At 35.6% G+C, this 20,276-nt stretch overlaps 1 protein-coding gene across 1 annotated transcript in view; it reads left to right on the top strand.

The window, feature by feature from the left end:
• Positions 1-18,177, top strand: part of LOC134154982 (V-type proton ATPase subunit S1-like) — a 48,843-nt gene extending 30,666 nt beyond the window's left edge. Inside the window, exons 7-10 of the mRNA XM_062601674.1 lie at positions 4,792-5,033; positions 5,584-5,637; positions 12,814-13,051; positions 17,968-18,177. Coding sequence (XP_062457658.1) covers positions 4,792-5,033; positions 5,584-5,637; positions 12,814-13,051; positions 17,968-18,177 — 744 coding nt within the window. The remainder of the gene's footprint in view (positions 1-4,791; positions 5,034-5,583; positions 5,638-12,813; positions 13,052-17,967) is intronic.
• Positions 18,178-20,276: the final 2,099 nt, after the last annotated feature.

Raw genomic sequence — 20,276 nt, forward strand, 5'->3', positions numbered from 1 at the left:
ACCAGTAGGTACTGAATAACATACTAGTACCATCATTTACTATTCATTTATTCATTCATACATTCACCCAAAGAACTGTAAGCATTATGTGTAACTTTTTAAAGTTCCAAATTGCTTTCCTTAAATTATTACTGTACTAAATTTTAAGTGTAATATGTAATACTGTCCATCTCTTCTCTCTTCAAGCTTCTCTTCAAGAATTGGGAGGAAGGCGCTCCAGTTTTGCAGATTAGTCCCCCAAGGTGCTGCAGGATTAAAATATTAAATATGGGGAGGAGAATTTTTAATGGATTCGGGTTCTTAATCCTTCAGTGACTAGTCTGCATCTGGGACAAACAGTGCTGGCAACTCTCCCAGCACTTTGAGTAACACATTTTGGCCCTGGCCTGCATATGCCGGTTATGTAACCTACCAGACTCCTGTCTAACCTCAGCCCACCATCACTACATATCTGTTTTTTCTTACTGCAGAAAAGGTTCCTCATCTTTTTTCACATCTCCCTTGGCAACTTGGATTCCACATAAAGACATATGGAAGTGAGGAAAACAGCCAGTTGGAGTGGGGTATTCCCCTTTGCAGTCTAAAAAGTGATGTAAAATATGTAAAGCTTCCTTTATCATCATGGCAGAGTTGTCTGAAACAGGGCCCAAAATCTAATGTTAAAACTGGGAAGACTGGCATCAGAGAATATTTTTTGAATGATACATCTGGTACACTCATTTCAGAGGTAGTTCTTTTTTACAGTGTAAACTCTTATTTCTTTTTTTAAAAAATATTAATTTAGAAAATCTGATTAACCTGAAAATGAGTTTTAAAAATCTAGCAGACAACCAAAACATTTTTTTCATTAGAATAATTGTATTTGGGGTGTTTGTCCTAAGTGAAATTTCATTTGAAGAATTTGAAGCAGGTCCTCCCACTGCTGAAAAAGTTTGATATAAGCATCATTTAAAAGTTGCAGTGAGAAAATAGAAGGAAATATCATAATTTTCTTCAGAAAGTTGGCACTATTGTGTCACTTGTGGATGTCCCGTATATGCAAAAATCCCTTGCATCTTGATAAGATCTTTTAAGTGGAATAATTAGCTTATCACAGCAGTACAGCTCCTCTGCTCTGGGTTCTGGCCCTCACATGGTCCCTCTTGCTCATTTGCCTTTGTACCATATAGAATTGCACAGCGTATTCCCTCATATTCTCTATAAACCAAAGTTCGGAGATCACTTATACAGTTTAGTGTTACAAAAGGACCCAACTGTGAAGAAAACTCCTAAACATAAACATATGAGCTAAAACCAGAGATCGTATTTATACAGACCACTAAAATGTAGCCATATCATAAATATTGCTGGGTTTTTGGCTTTTCTAAGTGAGGATCTCCAAATGCTTTCTGATGACTTGGGTAGCCTCCACTAATCACTATGAGTTAAAAAAAGAGCCTATCATTATCTCTTACAGTGGAACTTATATTTTAACTCTAACATAAGCGTCCCAGTTTCACTTCTGTGAAAAAATCTGGAAGATGAAATGTAGAATGCCAAACTGGCTGAGTGTCACAATTCCTGAGTAATTTTGCTTGATGATAGAAGTATGTGTTATTAGAAAAGGGAGCAATCTAATGATAATGTCAGCTAGTAGTCTTGGCTATATATCCTGCAGGGTGCTATAGCATTAGTAATCATTCTTAATAAATGATTGCTAATGATAGGATGTATCTCATTTCTCTGCATTCTTTTCTTCTCCTCGTTTCCCTCTAACACATTTACTTGAAAAAAACCAATGTTTTAGCTAGAATGATATATCCAGAAGAAGGATGAGAATAGTGGCTTATTAGAATATTAATAAAGAAGAGGAAAAGAAGGAAAAGAGGCTACGAAGATGATCAGAGGACTGGAGCATCTCTACCCTCACCTCCCTAAAAGTACAGAAGGACCTTCCTCTTGCTCTATTTGTTACAGTAAGAGCAGTGACTGCACAGAGGGGATGTGGTTACTCATTGAAATGGGAAGAAGCAATGAGCACCATCAGGACACCTTTCCTATTGATATGCACGCTTAAACACGGCAATAAAAAAGACAAGAACATGTAAGATTGAGACAAGAGGCATGACCATCTGCTGAACTAATATCTAAAAATCCAACTTTGGATCTAGTGGGAAACATAGCTTATTTCTATGATTCATTACCACTCATAATGAAATTTTTGAATCATTCACAATCAGTGAAATTTTTATTTTTACAGCATTTTGTATCTTCACATATGTGTTTGCAACCATTCAGTTTCTATTTGTTTGTAAATTCAAATATATAAAATACCCCTATATCTTTTTTTCTTGTCCTAGCCATTTTATTTTGGAACAACCGACAAAAACAGCAGCAACAACAAAACAAATCAACATTTCTGGCTCCAAGGTCTGTTTCCTTTGCGAAAGACCAGTATGTTGATGCATAAAAATGTTGCCAGATCAGCTGTCTTTCTCCTTTCCAAAACAGACAATTTTGAATTAAGAGGCTTGAAAAACAAATCAAAGGGAAGAATTTTGTCCAGGCTACTTCTATTGCAGGTCCAGCTAGTAACCATAGTGTCCAATTCTGATCTAAGACAATGTAAATTTCATTACTTTCTGTACGTGTCTGAAACAGAGAGAGGCAGGAATGTACTGGAGGAGCTTTCAGCTTTGAACTCCAGCTCAGCCAGAAGGCTTGATTGCCACCCTCAGTTCTCCGGTAGGTGCCAGGCTGTGGTGCTTTTCATATCCTCCTCCTAGTCTCAAAGCATATTTTGAATGTGCTAAATCATCTCAGCCACCGGTAACATTTCTGAGGCTTATAAAAATGCACCTGTAGGATAAAGTGGTGAATATATAGGCCAGGAAGTCTTTGGAGGCATTTCTCAAGAGTGGTGATACTTTCAGGCTCTGATCTGACATATTTGTCCTGCCTGCCCATAGTTATGCAAGAAAGGAAAGGCTGCACTGCGCAATCTACGACCTTCCATATTTTACGTCACAAATATGAGTGTTTGAAACAAAAGCTGCTGTAGGAATGTATTTGCCAATCTCTGTTGTTTCCCTTCTTCAGCATGGGTAAATTTGCTAAAACAGGTTTAGTCAGGAGAAACAAATAAATTTTTTGATCATCTCTGGCACTCCTTCTTTACAGGTAAATGCTCTGGGTTAATATGTTTTCTCAGAGACTGACAGGAATCTTTCTGTGAGAGCTTCATGGTAAAATACTGGCAGAAGAGCCAGCTAGTGTCATAGTCTTTTGAATATATTCTAATAGTTTTCTTTTTGTTTTAACATATTTAAAACTAATCCTGAAGGTTAGCCCAATTGCAGTCTCTGATGTAGCATTGTTTTTAGCTGTTAGCATGTGGTTTTTAGAGCCCTCTTTGGATGATATGCCAGGCCCACATCATGAAGTCAATTGTTAGACAGGATATAATTTAGACTTCAGCACTTCTCTGTTTGAAATAAAATGATTACATTGCAGGAGAGCCTAAGGGAAGATTAAAAGTTTTATATCAAAAGTTTCTTTTGTTGTACATTCTTCTTTTAAAGAAAATGGGATTCATTTAAAATAATATGTGTTCTGATGAAAGAACCCTACTCTGAACTAAAAAGAAATTCAAAGCTGTGTATGTATGTGAAAGGAAGATGATAATCTTCACCTGAGTATTTAGTCAAAGGTTTTTAACTCAACCCATTTTTCTTTATATCTAGAATGAGATCTGTAAAGCCATATTGTAATATCGTAAATAACAAATGGAGCAGCAGTTAAAGTGACAAAATCTTATGGGGCTCCTCTCCACAGACAGGTTATAAAGCTATGTTATAGCCTCTGTTCAAGCCAACAGACTCTTGCCTGTATAAATGGTTCTTGACTATCTTTAAACCTTCTGTAAGTGGTTTCAAGCAATAGATCCTCATAATTATAGTTCCAGTAACTCCTGTGATGCCTCTCATTCCTTGCATCCCAAAGTTACCCAAAGGCAGAAGTCACTCATAGATTACAAAGTTGTATAGCTGACATGGTATTAAAATAGATGGAATAGCCTATATCAGGTAGAGTATTATATGAACAACAGGACAAAGTTATTGCCCAATCAGGTCATCTAACTTTTACCACTGGTATCAGTGGGATAGTTTTTACCAAGGATGCTCTGAGTGCTTTTATAAGAAGGCATTAAAGGGAGTTCCTGGAAGCCTCTTGATAACAAGTATATGTGCAACGAAGCCTCATCATATTGGCCAAATGACCATGATCTTTTTCCAGAAGCTATCAGAAGAGTAAGCCTAAATATAAAACTGTTATAGTTCAATAACCTGCCTGCCTTCATGCTTGTTAAAATGAAGAGTGCCAAAACTATTAATGTTGTTGATAAGGGTGGTCATTGAACTGGCAAGATGAAGATTTCTTGTAATTTTACAATGAAAGAATAAACATTTTTTTCAGTATGTTCCTCTGTTAAAAAGAAAAAAAGTTTATTCCAGCTTTATTCCATATCAAAACTAACGGGCACCGCTATCCCAAGGCAATGTTAACATAGTTTTACACTCCTTTGCCTCATGTTAGTAGTGGATACCACGCAGACACCTGACTATGGGAACCAGGTTAACACCATCCAACGTCCCTCCATACCTTCCATTGGATAGAGAATAATAAATATTGGTGTCATTTGCAGATTGAAGAAGGATTTTAGCTGATAATATAGACTTGTAAAGCTCTGTGTTCAATTACCAATATCATCTCTTGCAAAGACAATGAATTTTTAATGTGCTGTTATTCCAGATTTCTAGAAGAACTGATGTGGCATGGAAATTAAGACGACAATTAATGGCCACTGAGGAAGAAGACAGTTTATCATATCCTCCACTGAATGTGACCAATGGAAATTATACATGCATCCTTTTTTATGCTAGCAATTTCAGCCTCAAGGCCAACGATTCACTTTTTATAGATTTGACAAATACAACATTTGTAAACCAGAATGTGGATGTTTCCTCCTCTGAGTGCTCAGACACCAACACAACGTGCGTAGAACAAGAAAATTCACATCACAACACATGTGATTCTGAAAGCTAATCAGAAATGGTGCAGGGGTAACAATACTAATTTAATTATTTTCTTCTAAACATACAGAATAAAATACTATATTGAATATCTTAGCAGACAAGATATGAGGCAAGGATACAAAAATTGTGCAGATGAAGCCTCTGTTTTGATAACTTTTTTCATTTTACATTTCTGAGTTCCCTGCTTGTTTATAAGCAGGCATTTGGCTCACATAGGTTTCTCTGTGCTCTATCTTACAGTCGTGCAAATCTCCACTAGCTTTAGGGAAGATGATGATTTCATTGTAGAAGTCTCTTGAAGTGGAGCCAGTTCCCAGACAGTAATTCAGCTGGAAGTAGATGAATGAAACATGGTCACTGTTTTCCACTATTTTGAAGAACGTGCTCCTGTGTGAAAAAAAAAAATCTGTAGAAATTGCCTATCGATTTAGAATATTACATTTGATTGAAATGCTACGATAATATAATTAAAGCTGATTAACATTAAAAATGTATTTCTTTCTCTTAGACTGTCCTTAAAATACACAAACCCAGTGAATGGAATCAACAGCCTGGAGATAAGGTAACGTAACTTCTTAAATAAATCTTTATGATATACAAAGTCTGTTTGTAAATTAGGACAAAAGGAGGGAGGATACAAGTGAAAATATTTTCAAAATTATTATTTTGTTTCTGTGCTGAGGACTTACTATGCAATAAAACAATGATGCAGTTTTTATATAGATATAAATATGCTCAGGTAAACTTTTTCACAAGTGATATAGCTAAATAGCCATCTGAGATACTGGCATATGAAACATCTTGTTGCTGTTGTTGCTAATACGATCAGACCATAATCCTATCTCAAGGGAAATGTAACTGTGATTTGTAAATAATTCTAGTAGCTGAACTCTGCTTGTATGGCCGGGGTTGTATCCACTGTTGTGGATTACCTGCGTACTCTACTGGAGCTAGCTTGTATCTAACAAGGCATTGAAAAACTCATAATTTTTCAATTCTATGGATGATGGCAAGACCAGACTTCTTCTGTCATAAGAAGAGGGAGGAAAAAAGAAGAAAAACCTAAATGAAAAGCCAAAGGGGGAACTTGCTGCTGTCACTCTGATAGTGGAATCTATGTATGGGGACAGCATCTCTCAATAGTAACAAAAATAACAATCAAATCAAATCTTAGCTTTTATCACCATCTTCATAGCTTTGTGAACATGCCTGACACAAATTCACCACAACTGTGCAGTGGATTCTCATTCTACTTCTTTGCTCATACTGATCCAGGTCTTAACTGCTCTCCTGTTATCTTTTTTTCAGGCAGTAATTCCTATTGTTTCACATATCTTGCTGTGTGAACGAATCTGGTTACGTTCTACATTTGTCTTGAGTGGTTATCCTCCACTGACCATCTCCATCATAATAACATGCTTTCTAGTAAAATTACAATTCTAAGAAAATACTATGCTATAAAGCACTTGAAAATCCTATGGAGCATGACACTGTTACAAAATTAGTTTGTGAATTAATTAAGATCATAAAGGGGTTGTTTTCATTAAAGTTGTGTTTGACTATACAACAGCAAATTCAAAATCTTAAGATGCTACTATGGAAACAAAATACTTCTAAGTTTTCAAAAGTTACCTTAGATTTTGATAGCTGCAGCAGGAATAAGATCAAATGTGACCTTAGTCACAATCATGTACTTATATGGACTTACAGATATTATTCTGATTTATTTTAATCATCTATTTGTTAAAATCTCATCACTTTGATTAACTGTTTGGAGAAAACTTTAATATGATCCTGAATCTGAGATCCATCTGGAGAGAAGAAATTTGAAGAAACTCTGTGGACAGACTCTAGGTTAGCCTCTAGGGGAAATTTGGGCACAAAAATGCTTGAGTTGAATATTTTTATTTGATTTATATGTGACACAGGTGTTGAGTGTCCTGGCCCCATCAAGATGGTGGGAGCTATAAGTGTAAGCTGGACTTTAGGCACCCGGTAAACATCAGGACATTATGGATTTGAGCTGCTTAAGCACTTAGGCAAAGTGCTTTCTCTATCAGATGTAAGCAATTAGTGAAATTTAAGCACTTAAGTCATTTTGGAATTTGATGTAGTATCTGAAGATTCCAACTCAGGTTACCAGCCTTCAGTAAAACCAGTAACTATCAATTATTTGGTAGCTCTACAAAGAGAGAAAAATCCTCTGAATGTCATTAAAACCTCTTTTGATAGAATTTTTTCCCTCTAGCTCCTTACAAGACTGTGTTTTCTCTTTCACTGACTAGAAACTTGCTGCACATCCTAAACATCTGTAGGCAGAACTGACTCTATCCACTTATATATTAAGCCCTCCTACACAGCAGGGGAATGAACTGTGGAACACCATCGTTTTCACATCATTCTTTGTCTTCAGATATGAGAATTAGTGGAATCAGATAGACACTCAGCAGTTCTCATAATGGGCATGGTATCTCCAATTGGCTTCTCCCCAACTATACTCCTGCACTGCTTCGATGAAGACATGTGCACATGGAGTTTCTGCAGAGAGGATCTGTGAGCTGTTTTTTGAATTTGCCAAGCTGCCCTTCTCCACCTTGCCAGCCAAAGTCCGCCTGCTTTCTCTCTCTGCTCCTTGTAGGAATGTTGGCAGTAGAGGCTGACTCTCTGGCAAGAGAGAAATGAAGCATAGACTGAAGGTACTACCTGGAAGGTTGTAACACCCAATGAATACAAATAGCTAAGGATGGACTTTCATCTTAAACTGTTGTAATGTAAATAAATACATAGCTTATATGACATTCGGTTAGGATACAAGATATAAGGTGAGTTGTACAATAAAGGGGAAATTCAATAGAGTAAATCACTGAAAGCAAAATAGAAATGATTAGGTGGTAGCTAATGGTAGTATATGTAATAGTCCATTCATCTAAAGTTGGTTGGAAATAAGATTGGAAGATATATTATTAATGACAATGTTTATTCCTTCTGTCACTGAAACTCTAAGAGCTGTTAATGTAATGGAGAAATGGCTCAAAGCAGCAAGTAAGAAAAACAGTACTGCCTTTTGATCAGCCTTTGGCACAAAATCATGACACCATGTAGCAAAGGGATAGCCAATAGAAAGAGAAGATAATTTTGGAAGTCCTTTTATAATTTGATATCCACACCACAAGTGATAAGGGATAATCTGGGAGAAATTTAGTGGTGTAGGTGACAGAGGAAGTACTAAGTACTAATCTAAGATTATAAAAGAGCCAGATGCCAGTTCTGTCTTGTCAAAGACAGAAAAGGAAAGAAGATGCATTGATGTATTTACAGGTTGAAGTATGGGTCTGTTCTCAAACCAATACTGCAAACAGTGTCTGTCACTAATCTAGCATTAGTTGTCCTTGCTGTTTGCAAGCATTCAAAACATTTCAGTGCCAAACATTGCAGTATATTTTTTTAAGCCTCACAAAGACAAAAATTTCGTATATAAACTAAATTTCTCATTTAATTACCTCTTATGTAATTTACTAACCTATTATAATTTACTCTTTTTTCCTTTTTTAGTTTTAATTTATTATATATATATAATAATATATATATATTATTAATATATTTATAAATATATTATATTTAATATATTATTTGTATTTATTATAATTTACTTATGTAATGTTAGTAAGTATGTAATTTGACCTGAATAATCTCTATAACTAACTAGCTGATGATGTCCAAAGGAAAGGGCTCAACCTGATGCATCTTTGGCAGAGTTTTTAAAACCTGTAGTTAGAAAAGACTTCACAAAGATTTTATCTGAAATCACAGGTGGAAGAAGAGAAGAAGAACCCTGTACTTTAAAGTCAAATTTTAAATGATTGTTTCAAAGTTACTGGAACCCCTGAATCAGATATCAAAATTATTATTGTCTTTCACCATCCATTGGCTGTTTCTTCATAAAAATTTTCTACAGCTGTCTGTGCTCATATGGATGGAAATGTTTGTGTTAATTTGCCAGGTATTCTCAAAAGACTTTATAAAAAAAAATTTATCTCAAGAATAAAAGGAATTGAATATATCAATGCTTTAAAGAAAGCTTTAAAAAGATGATCACCTTCCATGCTAACGATACACCCTGTTATTTGTGTTGTTTTATGTTGAATCGTCTCTTCTTTTTAGAGACAATCATGACTGTCTTACAAGGTGTTGTCTGAGCAGTTCCAGTGCCATTTTAGTCTTCTATTAGTCACCATGATATTACATAGCATATAATGAAACTAATAAGATATACTCAACAGAAACAGAACAATTCATTGATCTTTTCATGATTAAGGAACACTTTATTCACTTTCCTTCTTCCAACAATGTGAATTCTCAAAAGCTTCTTCTAAAACCCTGATACTCAGTTCAGCCTCTGTTTCCCCTTCTTCTTCATTTTAACCATATTTCTTGTTCAAGGTAACTGCTTAGTAGGAGTTATCCTACTAAATCCTTAGTAGGATTGCAGTCTGCCTCAGTAAACAGGGTGCAAGCAGTACAAAGGGCAAAAAGGTGGGAAGGAACAGAGAATAGAGCCATGACTGTAAATTTCTTTCTTGCATAGGCCAGCAGAACTGACTATTTGCTTTAGGTGTAAGAGAGCGTTTCTTGAAGATATAAAGTGATGTCAGGCAGGACCACGTTCAAATGTCATGTTCAATTCATTCCTTAATAAATGTGACTTTAACCTCAGGAGCATGAGCTGCTTCTGAGCATCCAGAGCTTGCCCTTACCACTGCTAGTCTACCACGTTACACTGAGCAACTAGTCATAACCCACCTCCTGCCAGCAGCAACAATAGCAATTTCATCTTACGTAAATAGCTGCCGTCTCCCTCTTCTTCCCTCTAGCAAGAATGGTTGTCCAAATTCACTCTCCTGTATTTGCCATAGAGTGGTAGGCTGTCATTACCACAGGGAGTAGGAATAGGGTCTTTGTGCCACTTTCAGAAAGGTAGATGAATGCTGCAGGCACGGATGGGAGCAGAGGACAGTAGCTTTTGCTTTTGCTGGAAGAAGCTCTATCTCAGCTCTCTAGCCGGCAGCTGATGACAACCAGCTGTTCAAATGTCTGGCCTCTGCTCTGGGAAAAGGTGTCAAAGTAGATGAAGTGCTGGAGCATTTTTTCCCAATTACGAACAGTACTTGACTGTTAGTATTCCTTGTAGCCTATAGAGAATTGAATAGAATTAATCCAAGAATTGTATTATAAAGTCTTTTACTTAATAGTTGTGTTCCTCTTTGGACCTTTGAAACAGGAGGGTTTCCAGCTAGCTTCCTTCTTGATAACTTCTCAGCTTATAATGAATAGCCACATGAAATGATGACTGATATGTGGTATTTAGAGTTCACGTAGTACTTAGTACAAAGTGAGTCTGGCCTATGTCCAGGAATAGTTTGTGCCACGATACATAAAGTAAACAATTGCTATGTGGCAGTTTGTTTCCTGTATTGGCTTTAGTATTTAATATGAACACAACATTTCCTGCAAAAAATTAGAGGTATTTTCAGTTCTTCAGATAAAATCTTTGTCATCTCTCCTCCCTTTATCACTCATTTGCTAAACTGTATTCCTTCTATTTGCTATCTACTCACCTAAGAATATTAAATTAAATTAAGTATTCATATTAACCCTTGCAATTTTAATATCTTATTTGTAATTTAATGAATTATAGGTATATCAATTATTAGTTATGACTGATTAAGCTTGTGCTTGCTAGAGACTCTTCACTATCAATTATTTGGATAAAATACTAAGAATAAAAGCCTGGAATGTTATATTAATCTTACTCAACTTATTCACTGCTTAGAATCTTAATTCTCATAAATCTGTAAATAACAAAGTGTAAGTCTAATTCTTAGGTACAATGTGGAGAGACAGCATTTTTATGAAGGTTACTTTTGACCATACTTCACATCCATAGCTATAAAACTTGTTTGTTCATATAACAAATCTCCGGAGAATTTCCTTGTTTACCATTTTGCTTATCTTCTTGGCAAGAGTACAGAACACACCCAGCATCCATGGTTGGCAAAAACATTTAAGTATTTTTTTTTATTTTTATAACTGGCATTATCGTAAGGTCAAAGACATTCAACTAGTGCCTATAATACTGCTACTTAGACACCATAGAAATTTGGTTCAGATAATACTGTACCTCAGGAGAGAGGCCTTTCTTCTAACAGCTAATATAGAGGCTACTATATGTTTCAATTTATATAACTTTAGCATTATAGCAATAGAATATTTTCTCATGAATATTGATGAATGTGCATTAGATATAATTTAAGGGGTTCTTTTTTGTTTGTGATGAATGTTTACTGCTGAATGTTATATGAAATGAACTGTTTAGAATCAACAAATCAGGAATGCTATGAAAAAAATCCTTCTCTCACCTGCATGACATTTTAGTTCTAGGTTTCTGAGGATTTTGAAACTCTTGAGAATTATGAAGTTATATGAACCAAAAGCATATATTAAACATATATTAAAAAATGGATCAATTACTGTACATAACCTAACCTGCCAAATTTTGATGTCACTTCTGATGAGCATTGTCTGTGTTGAGCTTAGACTCTATGATATGGATGATGTGCTACTGAAAGCAAATGATTTAAATGAACAAGCAATATTATATCATATAGACTATTTTATATATATATATATCTTATAGAACATGCAATATTCTATATTGTGCAGCATTTATAGTCATTGTTCTATTTCTAAACTTATTATAATTGCATTTAAATACTACCCCAAATTTTAAAATTCACATGTAGTGCTACCCATAGTGGATAGACATATTAGATCATTTTTTTTCTTTGTAGAAAGTCTCAGCTATTGCTGAAAAGATTCCTGTACTACATATTTAGTGTGTATTTCCAAAAAAATCTTCAGTAAACAATAGAGCAATAAATAAATAAATCAAATAGAGTAAAAAAGTGCTAAGCAGCATACAATAAGGAGAAAAGATTGTTTCCTCAATTATTTCTGTCAGAGTATTTGATAGGTGCTCATATTGAACTGATAGCAACATATATATATAAACCTCATGTTTATAAGACATTTGAAACTAATGCAATATCACACATACATACAGAACTTCGTAAAAAAGATATTATATTTATTTATGCCTATCCTACTACAAAATTAGGAAATTAGGGCTGGCAATGCACACACACATGTCCCTAGTGAGAGAAAACTCTGTCTTCCATTGTAAATCTAGACATTTGCAAAGGCAAATGGCAATTTAGGCATCTAAGCCAAGCAAAAATTGAAAGAATAAATCAAAATGTTTATCATGCCTATATCTTTCATAAAAATAATTTTTAAAAAGTCCCATAAAATGTTTATTGAGAGCTACTGCAAGCCTACTGAAGTATCTTAGGTTCTGCTCCACTGATTATAAACTATGGGTAACTGATGAAATAGTGTATTGGTGGAGACCTTTGAAAAATGAAAACATATTTGCTTGCTCTTTGCCTGCCTCAGCTGTGGAAAATGATGCTTATGAGATGAAACTCTAAGAAGTCATAAAAATCACATTCACAGAGTCTCTTCATTTATGAACTGTCCTAAGGATATGGGAAGCCAAAATGTCAATTGTGATATATGCAGCTAGTAACAGTGAATCTTTGTCTGCCACCTGTACTTTATCGAATGAATATTAACTTTTTCCTTCTGTCATTTTAACTTTTTTGTTCTGTTTTCTTTCTAGATTTTTAATGACCAACATGTTCTACGGAGGCTCATCTAGAAACTGGTCCACTTTAGAGTCAGTTGAGATTGTACAAGATGACAAAAAGTTTGCTAAGTTTAATGTTTCTGTCGTCTCTGCTCCTGCAGAGTATTCATTTCATTGTCAGCTGGTGGGAACAAGCAATCTCTATCCTGCAAGGCTGATTCCGTCCAACAATGAAGGAAAAAACTGGGATGTTTTCATTTCTAGGTTTCAAGTGAGTACATGTTGCCATTTAAGAGATAATTCCAGGAACTATTATTTGCTATTGTAGGTGCTAAATGGCATATATTCACAATACTCTTACTTTCATTTCAGCCTGAAAGAAAACGTAAAAGAAAAGCCGTTCCCCCTAGGTGAGCTATTCAATAAGGGGGGAAAAGAGAAAGCAGTTGTTGAACAGTAAGAATGTGAAAGCACAACTGTGAAAAACAAATAAACAACAACAAAAAAAACAACTATGAAGCTGTCCACAGGAAAAAAAATAACAATAAAACCAAGTGGGCTTAATCAGGCAAAGAATGACTAAGTCCCATGCGTGCTTAATGAATTGGGCTGCTGTTGGAAACATGGACCTCTTAAGTGTGTGGCTTTATGCTGCTTACTTTGTTTTTATTTGATTTCTTTGCACTTTGTTTACTAGGAAAGTACAGCTTAGCGTTGTTATGGTTTTCAGTAACATAGAATATCTGAACTCCTACAGACAGAAACAAAGCCCAGTGCAATTAGATTTAATGGAAGGTTTGCCATTGACTTCGATTGGTTGCAATATTAGGTCCTACATGGCCCAGAGGGAAAACAGTTTGCTCTTCCTTGAATGAGGTGCTGTATATGTAATGCAATAGTGTAGACCACATATGTGAAGTGCAGATTACTTTTTTATTATTTTGAGCATTGATCTTTATTTAGGAGGAGTACATCAGCATCTGTATCTTAAAACACACCAAGGGATTTCTTTGATTAAAGAGATCACAGAAATGACAGAAATAATTCCAAGCCAGACTCTATTTATCAGAGATAATCTGAACGCCATGCTAAGTATATACAAATACTAATACAATTTTATTTAGGATTTGGATACCAAACAGAATCTCGGTGATCTAAGTCCGTATTTGGCATTTCTGCTTAAACAATGGAAATCGCAAAGAATCAGCACTGGTGCTGGCATCATCTCCCCCCCATACATAACTGCTTACTCGCCTTCCAGAATCAGAATCTAACAGAAGATAGAATACAAAAACAATGAAGAATTGAAATAGCTGCAAGTTGAGTATCTTTAATCATTATTAAGTCACATAAAAACACCAGACCTAAGTATCTCTGGCAGCCTTTCTTAGGAATCATTACTTTTTGTCTCCTTTACAGAAATCCACATATTCCAAGATCAAGTCCCATTGTTTTTGAGAAACTACACAGCAGTAGGCACCAATGTTTTGAAGGTTCTTCCTGATGTTATTTTTTATGGCAAGGCCTGAAGAAAACCTGAGTCCATGTAACTGTACTTTGCCTAGTAAACTCCTTGAAATGTGAAGCAAAGCCTTCACAGCTACAGGGGCTATGAAGTGGCCACTTGCAACAATCTATTCTTTCTTCAGAATTTCTGCATACATTGATATGTTATCTTCTCAAAGCTTAGATGGAGGCCTCCATCTTAAGCAGACATCCTTTCACTGGGGTCTAGATCAAGAGCAGAATTAACAGGATTCCCAGCTTCCTTACTGTTTTGGAGCAGCAGTTTCTTTCACTGCTCTTGGAACTGAGAGGAAGGCCTTTTTCTCACACTAAATCCTAACCATGAAACACAGTCGGAAAAGTCCTGTTCTGATCATTGCTGATGTATGACCTTAGTAAAACTGGAAATTCAGCATCTGGGGCCACATTTAAGCTTTATCTGAATCAGAGCCTGCCTTTCCAGATTCCTTCCACTGATACACAGTTAAATCCAAATTATCTCAACTCAATCAGCTGAGATATCAGTTTTTGTCCTGGAACAAAGTTTGGAAACCCCCAAGCTCTACTGCAAGATAAAGGAAAGTACATGAGATGTACTCAATGAGTACAGACCTGTAGGCAACACAGAACTCAGTATTTCTGGCTCTAAAACAGAAGTGGTAAAGGCCTGCTAAACCAAATATGCTTGCTAAGTGCCTCAGAGAGCTCTTGTAAATGTGGTAACAAGAATATATTGTTTTTCAGAACTTCATTCTTTTCTGTGAACCAACTCTGATAGGAAAATGCTTTTCATGACAACGTTAAGCAATGAATCAGAAACCAGGTTCCAGTGCCAACCTGGCTTGCACAATTGCACTTTACTAACTTGGGTCCGGAAAACAATATCGCTATATTAGAAGGACATAGCACCTGCACAGCTAAGCCCTGCATAACTTATTCCAGGACTAGACTGAACTGATGTAGCCATTAGCTTTATTTCAGCTTGCTCACTGCCACTGAAGGAACATCTATAGGATGCTCTGTAGGTATGCCCTTGGCTAGGATGTCACCACTCACGGCTGTGGACAGTACCAATACTTCTGTGTTTTGCTGTGAGAGAATGAATGTTCTGCAATGATACCATCTATCTCTTTGAGGATCCCAGAGCAGTCTACGAAGTTAAAGAAGAAGCTACCATCAGGCACTGCTTTTCTTTAGTATGTGTCATACTAAAGAGGGAAAGATCTTATAAATGTGTATAAATATCATAAGGGAGGGTGTGAAGGAGGACAGAGCCAGACTCTTCTCTGTGGTGCCCAGTAACAGGACAAGAGGCACTGGGCACAAACTGAAATACAGAAAGTTCTGTCTTTACTGTGAGGATGATTGAATACTGGAGTAGGTTTTCCAGAGAAGTTGTGGAATCTCCAATCCTGAAGATATTCAAAAGCCTCCTGGACATAGTCCTGGGTGGTCTGCACTAGGTGACCCTGCTCAAGCAGGACAGCTGGACCGGATGATCTCTAGAGGTCCCTTCCAACCTCAACCATTCTGTGGTGCTGTGATTGTTTGATACTTGTTTAGAAACCCCTTTGTTCTTAAAAGAAACTGCCCAAAACTTTGAAGCCAAAAATTTTAGATTTTGTTGAGGCTTAAATACCTCTAGTTTCAGTAATTAGATGTAGTGTACTTTTAAGGGCAATGAAACAACAGAGATTTTACTTGAAGGTTTTATAAAAGGTCAAGTGCTGAGGAAAATCCCATAAAAAAAACTCTCTAAATGAACAGGAAATGTAGACTACTATAACCAAAACAAATGACACTATTCCAAACATTAAAATTTTGGACAGGACACAGGACAGTCTTTATCAAAACTTTTATAAGCACAAAAATTAAAGAATCACATTTAAGTATTTTTAACTTTCCATAGGTAGAAATACTGCTATAAGTCACATTTTTATCTCCCAGCTGGGATCTAACACCTCCACAGAAATGATAAAGCTTCAGAAAAACAATAAAAGAACCCTTAATATATTTCATCCCATTCCTGAAAAGTAGACATAGCATTTTAAGAATGTGCAATTAAAGCTTTTGCCTGAAAGATTCAATAAGCATAATCCTACTTGGAAAAAAAAGAAAAAAAAAAGAAAAAAAAAAAGTAAAAAAAAAGAAAGAAAAAAAAAAGAAAAGGATTGAATAAAAGAACCCCAGTATTTCTGGCTCTAAATCAGAAGTGGTAAAGCCTTGCTAAACCAAATATGCTTGCTAAGTGCCTCAGAGAGTTCTCGTAAACGTGGTAACAAAAGTATATTGTTTTTCAGAACGTCACTCTTTTCTGTGGACCAAAATGACATAAATCATCACCAGCTTTCTTTGTTTTTCGTTCAATAAGTCTTTCAGATTACATTTCATGACTCCTATTCATGTTCTCCTCTGTTAGCTAAATAGTGGCTTAACAAGCCTTGGTAATCACCTGTACTCTCTAAAACTGTGTGCAAATAGTTATTTAACCCCAAAGTTTATTTTCTGTAATCCTGCTTTAATCAGAACTCTATGATTTCCTGTAGTGGAAAACAGACCATATGCACCAGTTAACTACATGACAAGATTTGGAGAGATTCTTGCAAGAAGCTCAGGAAAGCTCGTATTGCTAAAAATATCTTTACCTGTATGTTTATAAACTTATCTTCACCATAGTGCCTGCATATCCTCAGAGAGTAGTTCTGCATATGACAATAGTTGTGCTAATCGTCATTTTAGAGGGAATAAAGATATCACTCTTAATGTGTATTGCATACACATTGACTTTAAGGTGCCTGAGCCGCAAGTGAACTCAGACCTGAAGTGCTTAATGATATGGCTTTGCATACAAGCCAAAGACTAATTTCTTCATTGTTTGCACCAACACTTTTCATTGGAAATACAGATTCTGTTTTATTGCCACAAAGCTATCCAGTTTATTCATCATAAAACATGGAATAATCAGGCTGTAGGAACATATAAAAGAAGAAATACATGATCTGCTTCATCACTTGTTGCTTGGTGAGGGGAGTGATTTAAACAGAACAATTTTATAGAAAACAGTCAGTTTTAAGGTTTACTAATAGATGTATGATGTTTGGTGCTTTCCTTGAACTCACATTTCAAAGAATCTGTAAATACATAAGAATACCAGCCTTCATTTTTATTTTAAAGTGATTTAGGAAAAGCTCAAAACCATATCTAGGATTAGATGAACTCAGACAAACAAGTCATCAATCATTAAATACATTTTAAAGTAGGCTTCAGGAGTTCTACTGTTAAAAATCTGCTACTTAAAAATCTCAGGGTATTTCAACAAATTTCATGGTTTAGGAATCCTTAACTGACATATTTTTGAGTGCTTTGAGTTTTCTGATTCTGAAGTGGTTCATTGAGCTAATCTGATTTCACATCCCATTTGGAACTTTACTTTTAAAAGTAGCCCAAATTCCTGAAGTGGGAAACACAACTTTGCTCCTGTGCTCTGCACAAGTAACTCATGCATCTTTTCCTCATGCAGGAAAGGGGCACTGGAAAATCACTATGCAAAGGATTTGATTCTGAGTCTTTTTTAACAGGCTGAGTGTGAGTGGTAATTCAGAGGTGCAAGTTTTGTAATGATATCCTAAAAGTCGTGTCTGTGCTGTACATTTATCTGCATTTTTTTTTTTTCATTCTCAGATTCAAGGCTTCAACATTCAAAACAACCAATTTTCCTATGCAAGTGACTGTACATGTTTCTTCACTCCCGGAATCTGGATGGGCTTGGTGACCTCTGTGGTTCTGCTGTGGATCCTGGCCTATGGAATCCACATGATCATGCAGCTCACAACAAACAGTAGATTTGACGATCCCAAATGTCCAGCTCTGTCAGTTCCTCAGACAGAATAGGAGTGGATTGAGTTAATACCTGTTCAGCTCTTCCTGATCTGACATTTATAGTTTTATAACTTTTCTACTTTATAATAAATGTAACCTAAAGAGATACCATAGCAGAAAGGGATAATAACTAGATAAAAGGATCCTTTTGTTTGGCAACAACAATAGTTCTGTGTGCTATTACCTCAGTTTGTTAACAGTTACCTTTGTTAAAGGTCTGAGATGAGATCATAGAAGTTATTACTCTATCCAGTAAGAACTTCTGTCAGGTTAAATATTACTGTCAAAGAAAGGATATCACAACAGAGATACACTGGAAGCATTTATAAATTTTTTATTCAGAAAGACCATATAGTCCAGCCACCAAAGTCTCTTTAAGTGGTCTTTAATAAGCATAGCATGTTAATGCTACAACTTAAGAAGCCTGAGCTGTGTCTTCTTGTCAGGTTTTCTCCTGAAAAAAATCATCCGTAAATATAGAGAACTAATAAAGTACAAGTCACTAAACTAAATGATCTTGGAAAGTTTTTTCAAAATATATCACATTATTCAGATGGTATCACAAAAGAGAAGGAGTAGACTAAGGCTCATCTTCTCTCTAAAGTCAGTTTATGCCTCCAAGAATTATATTGAGTAACACTGGCAGTGATATGTGTGTTTTAGCCACGGACAGGTGATGGAGTTACTAATCAGGATAGGTCCCTGTCCACACTGATCACAAATTGTATTTAACATTGTGATAATTAATGCAACTCTTCAAGCTCATAATCAGTTCCACTGAAGGTAGTACCTTAAAAGAGATAATTTTTGTAATATTCCTCCTTTTCTGGGTATGTGTGTTTGCGTATGTGCGTGTGTGTGAAGTCATTAGAAGAAACACTGCTAATGTGCTGATAAAATCTGAGCATGTTTATGGTGATCCCAATGATTTCAGAAGCCTGAACACATTCAGAGTTTGCTGAATTCTTTGACAATTAACAATGACACCATGTCTTCTCACAGGGCAATCTGACTACAGAGTGAATTACTAAATATTATGAAGAACTGTTTACTGTCACAGAATTAAAATATTCAAGTCAATGTCTATCAAACATGTTATCGCTCAAGTCATATTTTGAGCTAAAATGATTTTTTGATTTTTGTCATGTTAATTTTTGATTTAGAAAAAAATAGAAAATATTTTCAATGACAATTATTATTTGAAAGATATAAGAAGATATGTGAAATAATAAAATATAATTTTCATTCTTTCTTCTGTAATGTTTTACTATAAATGTACTTTTACTAATAGTTGCTAACAGAATAAAGAGATACATGAAATTGGTCACATGAAAAAAATCCTAACTTTTGTGATCTTGATCAGTGTCATAGGACAATGATACAGAGCAATGATGGATAGAACCAACGAACTAACTAAACCAATACTAATCTCCATCTATCATTCCTGGAGGTCATATTTTTAATATGCAGGGAAAGTAAATTAAATGTTGGCTGAAGCTATTCCTCCTGACCTATTGCTCTGTCCTGACCTGAAAAACAAAAGGGACACTGGCATGAAAGTAGGATAGGTAACTCCAGTACTTTAATATTTTTCCTAGAGATTATTCAAAATCTTGAGGAATAACGTAGGTTGAGCTACACAAGAATGTTGTGTTAGAAAGGCACCTTTTCTTTGCAAAAATTAGTTGCCAAGGGAGACAACAAGACTTATTTTATTAATTCCCTTTTCAAAGTAAGTCATGTGAATGTGACTTAATTGAAAATTGAAATAATGGTAGTGTAACTGATAGCTAGAAGAGAGGAAGGAGATTAAAAAAGGTCTTGGTTTGTAGAAGACAGCTTTCTTATGACTTTATCTAGAATCAGCAAAATTTGGAACAGATTTTTTTCAGTAGCGATGATATAGAGGAACTGAAGAACTACTGTACCATGAAAACGTTACTGAGCTCAGTATCCTGTCTGTAGCAGCAGCATGAGTACAGCAAGTGTCTAACAATACTTCCTGCAGACCACATGCCTACATGACTGAAGCTCACAGACTTCCTCAGCCAGACGTAGTGTCTGCATTTAGTAACTCTGGGTGGATTTATTTTCAATGAATTTTTCTAGCC

Source organism: Rhea pennata, chromosome 1, assembly GCF_028389875.1.
Source record: "Rhea pennata isolate bPtePen1 chromosome 1, bPtePen1.pri, whole genome shotgun sequence".
NCBI classification, from domain to species: Eukaryota; Metazoa; Chordata; class Aves; order Rheiformes; family Rheidae; genus Rhea; species Rhea pennata.